The sequence below is a fragment of the Pelobates fuscus genome, chromosome 1, assembly GCF_036172605.1.
Source record: "Pelobates fuscus isolate aPelFus1 chromosome 1, aPelFus1.pri, whole genome shotgun sequence".
Lineage (NCBI taxonomy): Eukaryota > Metazoa > Chordata > Amphibia > Anura > Pelobatidae > Pelobates > Pelobates fuscus.
The window spans coordinates 461,392,414-461,402,567 of NC_086317.1; the positions used below are offsets into that span (position 1 = coordinate 461,392,414).

At 39.4% G+C, this 10,154-nt stretch overlaps 1 protein-coding gene across 1 annotated transcript; it reads right to left on the reverse strand.

Moving 5' to 3' along the window:
- Positions 1-614: 614 nt before the first annotated feature.
- Positions 615-9,912, reverse strand: TYR (tyrosinase). Its single transcript, XM_063430854.1, has 5 exons — positions 8,946-9,912; positions 5,217-5,433; positions 4,615-4,762; positions 4,206-4,387; positions 615-1,291 (listed from the first exon to the last, which is right to left on the reverse strand). The coding sequence occupies exons 1-5, from the start codon at positions 9,771-9,773 to the stop codon at positions 1,074-1,076; spliced, it is 1,593 nt and encodes a 530-aa protein (XP_063286924.1). The 5' UTR covers positions 9,774-9,912; the 3' UTR covers positions 615-1,073.
- Between the last annotated feature and the right edge of the window lie 242 nt (positions 9,913-10,154).

Sequence of the window (10,154 nt, forward strand, 5' to 3'; positions counted from 1 at the left end):
GTCTAACAGACAGCCACTAGAGGTGGAGTTAACCCTGCAAGGTAATTATTGCAGTTTATAAAAAACTGCCATAATTACACTTGCAGGGTTAAGAGTAGTGGGAGTTGGCACCCAGACCACTCCAATGAGCAGAAGTGGTCTGGGTGCCTGAGTGTCCCTTTAAATAATACTACACATGTTTTTGAGGAAACAACCAATTAGATGTTAAACATGTAAAAGCGCTCCTAAGTTTTGTGATTTTCCCCATTGTTTACTGTGGTCTTTGTCGGTGACATGCTATAGGATATTTAATTTTAAATAAAAAGGAGGTGGGGAGTTACTGTACAGTTTTCAGCTGTAATGGAAGTTATATATGGGTTCTGTATAAAAGAACATTCCATTACCCACCCATTGGGACTTTACCAGACTGAGAACCGTGTCCCAGGATTACACAAACAAAATCTCGACACTTCAGTTAAATTGAACACGGCAGAGGATCAACAACCAGAGAAAAAGTTCACTCTGCAGCTCTATGATACACATATTGCATTCATGTCTGTTAGCAAGTATGGAACTGAACAGATGGATAACCAACAAAAAAAAAAAAAAAAAAAAATAATAACAAAGACAAAATAAACTGTTCCCACAAATGTTTATTTTTGTAGGTCATAAACATATCAGACAATATGGCAAATAATGGGCATCCTCTAATTTGAGTTTGGTTCTGTAGATTTTAAAACCACCACATTGTAATGAACCCCATTCTACCTGACAACACAGGTAACAAAAAAGGCCAATGCAAGTGTCCAGCATGACTTGCTGAACAGAGACTCAAGTTTAATTAAAAATATGTCCTGCTTGACAATATTAAACCTGCCCAGTAAGAGAGACATGTACCATACTGTGTACATTCCATGAAGGCATGTACCATTAAAAATGTATTGGATTTATGGCTTCATTTAGCGCAGAGGTGTCTAAACGTGGACCCCTATGTTACACAGAATTACCAGCCACAGAGAAGCAAACAGATTTTGATAAAAGCAGTCTGGCATCAAAGGGCCAATGTCTGACACCCATGTGCTTGTAGATATGCATTATAAATTAGATTGGTAATGGCCTTTATAATCTTCGACTTCCATGAGTAGTGGTGTAGTTTCTTCTGACATGACTTTTCTTTTACGCCGGCATGCCAAGCCAATTAATGTGGCAAGAATAGCAGTGATTACACCTCCCACCACAGCAGCTCCCACCAGCCACTGCCAAATTTGACGAGCTTGTTCCAGGTAAGGTGCAAGGAAGTCTTCAACCGAACCTGTGAACAAGGAACAGAATGGAACATGTATCATGAATGCACATAAAAATTTTACGAAAGGTCATAACAGTAGTAAAGTCTACAAATATGGTTTCCATTAATAACTGTACATGTAGGAGTCTGCTCTTATTTAAAGGGACACTATAGTCATCCAGACCACTTCCGTCAATGAAGTGGTCTGGGTGCCAGGTCCCTCTGTGGTGGAATCTCGGTAGAAATCAATTTAGTAGGCAGAGATTACCACGTGGCATGTGTACGTGCATATGCTGACGTATCGGTCGGTTGGTTGCACGTGGCAAGATACGATCAGTAGTGTACGGAGCATGTGCAAGAATACCGGATGTAGTATTCCCCTCCTCCATTATGCTGGACAAGCCATGCGGTCAAGCAGGAAGTTAATTCTTATTTGTTTTGATTGGTTAAGAGAATGTGCGGGTGGAGCTTAATATGGGAGGAGTTATGTGCCTATATAAGGAGCCTGCACTATTGTCCGGGGCTCAGAACTTGCTGTATTTTGGTGACATTAGTCCCTCTGAGTCCCGATCGGTGAACCGAATAAAGAATCTCTTCCTTCCTGAAGAAACCTGTGTCCATCTCTCTGTGCTTGGCTTCCGTCAGTTTCTCCGGTATCACCTCAGGTTTTAACCCTGCAGCAGTAAACATAGCATAGTTTCAGAGAAACTGCTATGTTTACATTGCAGGGTTAATCCAGCCTCTAGCGGCTGTTTTCTGGACAGCCGCTAGAGGCGCAGCTGCGACGCTGGAGACGAATTTCGCCTCAATTGTGCAGAGCGTCCATAGGAAAGCATTGAGAAATGCTTTCCTATTGACACTTTGAATGCGTGCGCGGCATTTGATTTTTTTGCTTTCCTATGGACACGGGGAGGAGAGGTCACCAGCACAGAGGGAGACCAGTGCTGGATTAAGGTAAGTGGCTGAAGTGGTTTTAACCCTTTCAGCCTAGCAGGAGGGGGGGGCCCTGAGGGTGGGGGCACCTTCCGGACACTATAGTGATCCTTTAATAGTTTGTTAAATTAAAGTAAAGTTCATGCAAGTATATTTTTCAAAACACCGAAATAAGGTTTGCCCTCAAACTCACTCGTGGGTGGTAGCAATGGCTATAGTATTCAATCAGACCACATTTTATGTATTTATCCATATACAGAAAGCAAAATTGCCTGACAAATTTTTGTTGCAGGTGTAACTGCCAGATGAATCTAATTCCTGTTAATCTATGTACGGGACAAAAAACAAAAACCACATTACCAAAACACAAATGACACATTCTATGTGCACACAAAACAAAATTCCAGGGTTAATTACCACATGCAACTTTTTGTGAAAGTTTGCTTGAAGTAGCTCTTTAAAAATAAATTAAGTTTTACCTTTACGTACAGAACACACAGCACGAACAGTAAAGGAAGGGAGAATGAGATGCAGTTGATAACATTGTAGAACTAATGACACCAATAAAACCATCCATGAGTATAACGGCAGTAATTGCCATTGTTCTAGGTGTGTGCCTGCTCATTTTACTCATTTCCCTCAAGCTTTACATGAGAAGCTAGGAGATCCGTCTGATGCATGTGTAGGATGCATACTAATGAGATCATTATCGTCGCAGGGGGATCCAGAGAAGGATTTCAGAGTTTATGTAAAATGTACCTTGTAGGGCTGCATGGATATCATTGCTGCCCTGGAAGATGCATTTTATGTATAGTAGCCAATTATAAGGGTATTCTGTGTATTCCTGTAACCTAAAGTAGCTCTCTCCCCGCTGTGAAACTTGGCTTAATATAGACAGATTGAGCTGTTCTACACGTGCGCGTGTCTCCCCCAAAGAGGGAATGTTTAAATAAAAGAGTGGATTTCACAATTATTGTATTTAATACAATTTGCCAGTGTAGAATTATTTTTTTTTTTTTTTTTAAAGGAACCAGTGTACAGCACAGCATATCTGGTTAAGGTATTAAATTAAGCACAAGAGGAATATTTTATCAGTTATGTCCTAAGTTGACATGATAACAAGAGAAGAAAGAAGGGCCATCTACCATTTTGGCATTTCCAGCTGTGCAATTTGAAAAATAAATGGGAATCTAATAAATGTGTACTGGGAGCAAGTTAGGAGATGTTTCCCCTCCCTCTAAGTGTCCCAGGGCCCCCATATTTTAGCCAGTTTTGTCTGTGTGGTAATACAATCCCTCGAAATGTAAACATTTAATCATTGTGCATCCAATGGGGAGAACATCCGATAGGGAGAGACGAGTGGACTATCTTTATATTTAGTATTCAGTATAGTGCCAGCAATAAGTTACCTTTGTGGGCATTTCTACAATATTTATAGATCTAGTGATGTTATGTAAAATGTTTAGTGTGTCCTACTCCTCTCCTGAGAGGGCATATTCTATATCCTACTGACGTGAGAATACAAGGGGATGTTGGTAATGGAATCTGGTTCCATTTGAAAGTGATCACCCCCAGATTAACAGTTTAATTTAACTTTAGAGTCAGTGTTATAAAATGTATTCAATGTGCCTTAAAACCTGATCTAAATATAGTATTTTCCTCGCTGTACTTCTAACCATATAAAAACAGATTGTCAACTAAAATAAGCTGCTCATGAAATTGCCAGAGTTTTTGGAATTTTAGAAATCCAGATGAAGGGTTTACAATGATTGTCCTAGCTCCTCCCACCAAAGTAATGCTCATGGAACTTTGGAGGGGATTTTCATGTGCTACACTGGATATCCTGTGGACTTGTGCAAAAATCAGTCTGATATGGTAAATATAAATTAAAAAAAATAAAAAATAAAAAAGGGGCGGGCATGCAAATAGGTTGGAGAGATTACAGCAAATCTCTAATAATCATAACCCCACCGAGAAAAGGAAGTTCTAGAACAAAAATATACTATACCTGTTTCTGCAAGATAGTCATAATCATAACCCAAGTCTCTTGAGGGGGCAAAGAATTCTCCATTTGTGTATAATGGAATAAAAGGCACCATATAGAAATCGCGGTTGTGCCCGATTGGGGCATTGGACTCTGGGTAAACAGTTAGTGATGCTTGAGGTTTTCGAACCCATTGTTCAAAAATGCTGTAACAGGAGTGAAAGAAAAAAAAAAAGTTAGAAATCTTTATGAAGCCTTTTTGTATCAATCAAATTTCACATCATAATCAAAAAATAGGGACTTCACCCACAGCTTCTTTGACCATAACTACAATAAGCACTAGTGGTCTTGCTTGGAGCGCCAAGTGAAGAACATTTAGTGAGCATGGGCACAACTCAGGGGTGCAAGAATAGTTTTGTAGATTAATGCTCACCTGTCAACGAATGCATGATGAAGAACAAATATGGGGTCATTGGCAGAACCCTGGACCTGAGACATCGAACCGTTCAGGAAGACATGCAATGAGTTATGCATGGTACTTTGTGATCTATTAACAATTGCAGTAAGGGGATTTGCATATCCTAGAGAGGGAGAGAGAAAGAAACAATACAAATCAGAAGTGGGGACCAAAACCTATGACAGAAGAGCATTACCTTAAATGTGTGATAAAACATACAAGGTTAACAGACCATCCTGTTTTGAGTGGTTATGGGGAGGGATTTAGAAGTTGGACAAAGGTTAATCAAGTTACAAGGATGAAAAGATTGTCTTAAGCCACTGTTTTATATTCGGGTTTAACAATGCGTTGTGAATATAAATGGATTAGAAGGTTACCAAGACATACTTGGCAAGGAGAAGATGTCATAGGTCCTTATTGTCATCTTATTTCCAATACTAAAAAAACCACACCCCACCCACATGACAATTGTACTAGTGAGACAAGATTGTGCATATTTTACATATGTAGTTAAGCAGAAATCATTTTATTCTTGCAGAATTATTTTAATACATTGCCGGAGCTATAAAATCAGTTACCTTCCAAAGTGTTCCTAAAGCTGAAGTTAGAAAATTTATTCATGGGATCAGTTTCATAGTTTGTTAGTGCTAAACAAGCCTCAACCTCAGCAGAGGTAGGTAATGATGGGGTCTTGTTTCGGTCATGATTCCCAGGATTTCGAATTATGGGACCTTCACCAGTGCCATTGCACAAGGCTCTACGACTGTTGTATTCACTGGTTTGACTGCACATAATCTGGAACAAATTCCTTTGTTAGTATCAAAAAACAAAAACCACAATTTGCCATAATAGACAACTAGGAATAAATTGGAGTGTTTATTAAATATAGAACTCTTTGAAAAAAGAAACAAAGTTCCAGATTACCGTCATCAAGTAGTAATTATAAAATACAGTGAGAGAATATTTTCTAATCAATGCTATTTTGGCCAAAACATTTGATTTCCATGCTTTAATTGAGAACTGTGTAAATGCACAATATTTATTATTGATGGTGTCCATTCTTGCTTACAAGTTTTGACTGCAAAGAGTTAAAATTTTCACTCATAAGCTCTGAATAATGTAGACAGACTGGGCGGCTGGGGTAGAAATAACTAGTCAATTTGGACAACAGTCCAAATTGGTATTTTTCTAAGCTTTCCTAAAATTGACTTATTTTCAAATTGTGTTTAAGTGGTATTAAATGACAAACCAATGGGTATGCTACTTTTCATTTTTAGAGCACAAATAGACATCGTTCAACTCTAAAACAATATTAAAATTTAAAAACAGGCAGCTGTTAAAGAGCCACTCGAATATCTCCAGAAGACATAAGAAAATGGTTATAGGTTCTTGAACAGATGTTATTTTCTGGCCAGACTTCAATCCGGGAGCAGGGACAAGTCACATGCAGGATGGTATGTCCAGGCCTGTGTAAACAGGGATTTAACTCCTAAATGGCAGGGAATTGAGCAGTGAGACTGCAGGGGCACCAAAACTGCTTCATTAAACTAAAGTTGTTTTGGTGACTATAGTGTCCCTTTAAATGATCACTATAGGGTCAGGAACATAAACATGTATTCCTGACCCTATAGTGCTACACCCCCCCCCCCCCCTCCATTTAGGTGGCTTGTCCCCCCTATAAAAAAAAAAAAAAGTTTAAAACCCCCTTAATTCCAGCGCCGTGTGGGTCTGCCGGTGCTGGCTCCGCCCACTGACAGCAAAATGGCTGATTTTTAGCCAATCCAATGCTTTTTCATAGGGAAAGCCTTAGATTGGCTGAAATCAGCACAGGCGGCCATTTAGGACCTCCTCATAGAGATGCATTGAATCAATTCAGCATCTCCATGCAGAACGTGGGGACGCTGAATGTGCAGCCCTGAGCCAGGAAGCACCTCCAGTGACCATCTAAGAAGTAGCCACTTGGAGGTGTTCCTAGGGAGGGGAATGTAAACACTGCCTTTTCTCTAAACAGGCAGTGTTTACATGGAAATGCCTGAAGGGAGCTATTATACTCACCAGAACAACTACATTAAGCTGTAGTTGTTCTGGTGATTATAGTGTCCCTTTAAATATTTACCAGATCATTTTAGGGCAATATAAAGACTTTAACAGTTGGTGACAAACAATTGTAAGTAAAGATTTTATATAAACCTCAGAGAAAAAGTGAAAATAAACATTAAATGCAGGTTGTGTGTGAGGGTATATTTAATGTTTTGTGAAGTGTTCCTTTAATGAGGGTCATTGTTTGTGTGCAGGTTTAAGAGAACATTGAGCACAAACAACAACGCAAATTCCTTGTTCTTCAGTGGATTCCGGTTTAGGACTAAAAAGCGTTTAAAAGTCTTGTGTTAGATACAGACAATCCAAGTCATTTGCACATAAAACTGACTAACCTGAAAGTGCAATCTATGTGTGAAGTCACAGCACATTTTATCTGCATCAAATAGGTATACTGATCCCAGATCATATTTTGTTTTTTTGGACCTCAGTGAAGGATAGATTTTGAATATGGACCTTTGGGCAAAATCAGTCTGGTATTAAAATGGTATAGGTTCTCTCTATAATGGTCAGGATTACAGTATGATCCCGCACGTAGAATTGTGTAACACAGAGGACTGATAGGTAACGTATACCGGACCTTAGAATGGCCGGACTAACGTACCAAAGAATAGCCGAGGTCAAGGGAAACAGAAAGAGACACAACGATAAGGAAAAGCCAGGAGTCAGGGATACCATAAAACAGGGAAGTCAAAAACAATGCCAAAGTCAAATAACCAGAATCAATAACGCGCTCTCGGACAACTACAAGGGAAATCACGACAGGGCACTGAGCAGGATGAGAACTGGGCCTAAATACCCCTCCTCTAGATCTGATAGGCTGTATCCGGCCTTTGACCCCAAAGCAATTACCAGGTTTCCATTTGCATAATTGCTGCTCAGCATTAACCCTTCTGTGGATTTGGTTGCTGCTCGGCACAACTTTTCCTGTGTTGAAAGTAAATGTCATTAACCACATTTTTATAAGCGGATGAATACGTGACAATAGCACAAGTGATCTAGAACTAGTGTGAGACCTGAACACTCCAAAAGGGGCAAGATATCAAAGCTGTTGTCCTCTTCTCTTGTAATTTTTTGGTTTAAAGGATTATTCACTAAACTCAGAATAGCAAATGTGAAATTTAAAACAACCAGCAATCACCACATCTTAGCTATTTTAGACTGTTTTGCGGTTTGAAGTTTAGAGAATATGCCTATGAGATTTAGAACAGAGGGGGGGGGGGGGGGGGAGAAGAGAAAAAAAAAATGTGTATATATATATACATATATATATATTATATATACACACACACGGTTGTGGAAGGGAAACTTGAATGCCTTTTACAAGTCGTTTTCAGTTTGAGCCCATTTATTTTTGGGAGTGTGAATTACATAGAATACAAAAATTAACTTGAAGTTGGAGTATAAAATATCAGAACCAGAGAGAAAAAAATGTTTCTAAGTCAGTTATGCTTCTAGTTTGGCAACTTGGTCTTTAATTTGAAATTCACTTGATTCGCTTAACAATTCTGCATCATCCACATATTTTTTAACCCCAATATTACGGGGGCACGATTTCTATATTATTACAAGAGGTTCCTTATTGAGCAGAAAATGCTGTAAACTGGGAATTAGGTGGAGCTTTGATAGGATTGAATAAATGTCAAGTTCTCTTTTTGACCTAAACTTGCAATGGTTTTCCTATTTTGAAACAATCCAGATTACACTTTATAAGGCGATCAAGTCCACTATATTTTTGGACAACTTCAATGCTGCATGTAGGAAATCATAATTCCTGTGGAATATTACAGCACATCAATGCTTCATACCACAAGGACACATTTCATGTGCTGCCAATTAATATAAAGAAGTGCTACACCTCCAGGAAACTTATCAGAGCTATGCACTAAAGTGAGAATTCAGGAGGAATTGTAGGGGGGTTTCAAATTTAAGGCCAGAATAGCTGACTTGGGAAAGGTTTTCCAATTTTAACCAAGTTTGAAACTCACCCTGTAGTGAATAATCCTGTATTGATCTAACCACCATAATTACATACATTTTGTATTCATTGTGCAGTTGTGTGTGTGTAACAGTCCTTGCCTGAACTTCTGAGATACAATAAAACAAGGTAAATAATAGGGTAATCACACAGTTTGCAACAATTAAGCATTTTTTATAAAAAAAAAAAGTTTGAAGTCAATTAGAGATAGTGCCAAGTTGTTACAACATACCTGCCAAGAGGAGAAGAAGGAAGCAGGACTCAGAAGGCCAGGGTTTGTAGGGTGGACCCCACCCATAAGGTCATCAGTACAGACATCGCACTGCTGTGCATCTCTCCAATCCCAGTAAGGGATGGTGAAATTCTCATCACCAGCAGTCTTCTGGATCTCCCGTTCCCAAAAGAGCAAGAAGAATCTATGCCAGGGTACAAATCCTGGGGCATCATGGGCAAAGTCAATGTCAGTCCACACAGTGCTGTTCGGCTCATTGCCCACAAAGGCATCCCTGGAAGCATAATAGTGCATCCAAACAAAGAGATCATACACCGAGACATCTGCAAACATGGGATTGGACCCATTGTTCATCTGAGCGTAGGTACCAGTGGAAATAACATAGTCAACACTGGTGGTGTGCTTGGCTAGATTGAGGTAGGCAACAAACTTGTTCCTCTCAGCGGTGGACATTCTGAAGATCTCCTTCCTGATCATGGTCTTCCTCACTGTGCAGTTTGGACCTGTGAAGCCAAACTTGCACTCTCCACAGCTGTATCCCATGAAGTTGCCTTGGCACTGGCAAGTCCTGTTGTAGAAGACAATGGGCCAGTTTTCTCGGTCATCTTCTCCACTGAAGGGGAATTGAGGACTCGACAAAGAATTGGTCACTGTCACATCTTGGCATATCCCTCTCCCAGAGAGTTCTCCACATGTAGAATTATCTCCAGACCATACTGGACAACACTCCTTACTTAAAAGGACATCAGCTGAGGAACATGCTCTTGGAAACTGTCCACAGCAAGTGTGGAAAAAGATGACTAGACAACAAAGAGAGAGAAGGTACATGGTCCTACTGCCAGACCTCGTGTGAGCTCTCCTACTACTAAATAGCGTTTTTTCCTTTCCTCCCCAAGTATTAATTGAAATAAGATGTGTTCTGGCTAATACTGGTTATCTACCTCATTCCAAAATGTTGATCCACCCCTTTTTATCGCTGGTAATGAATGGAATGTGTGTTCTGTGCTCCTTTTTTTTTTTTTTTTTTTAACAAGCTCAAAGTTCTCCTGAACTCGGTATTTTTTTTTCTTTTTTAACTCCCTGTGTAATTAAACAGCATAATTACCATTTTAAAACGTAATGCTTGTATTTTCTTTATCTCTATCTAATAATTTATAAATATAATTTTGCTTCTGATTTGCCAAGAACAAATGTTGTTTTAGGGCATAT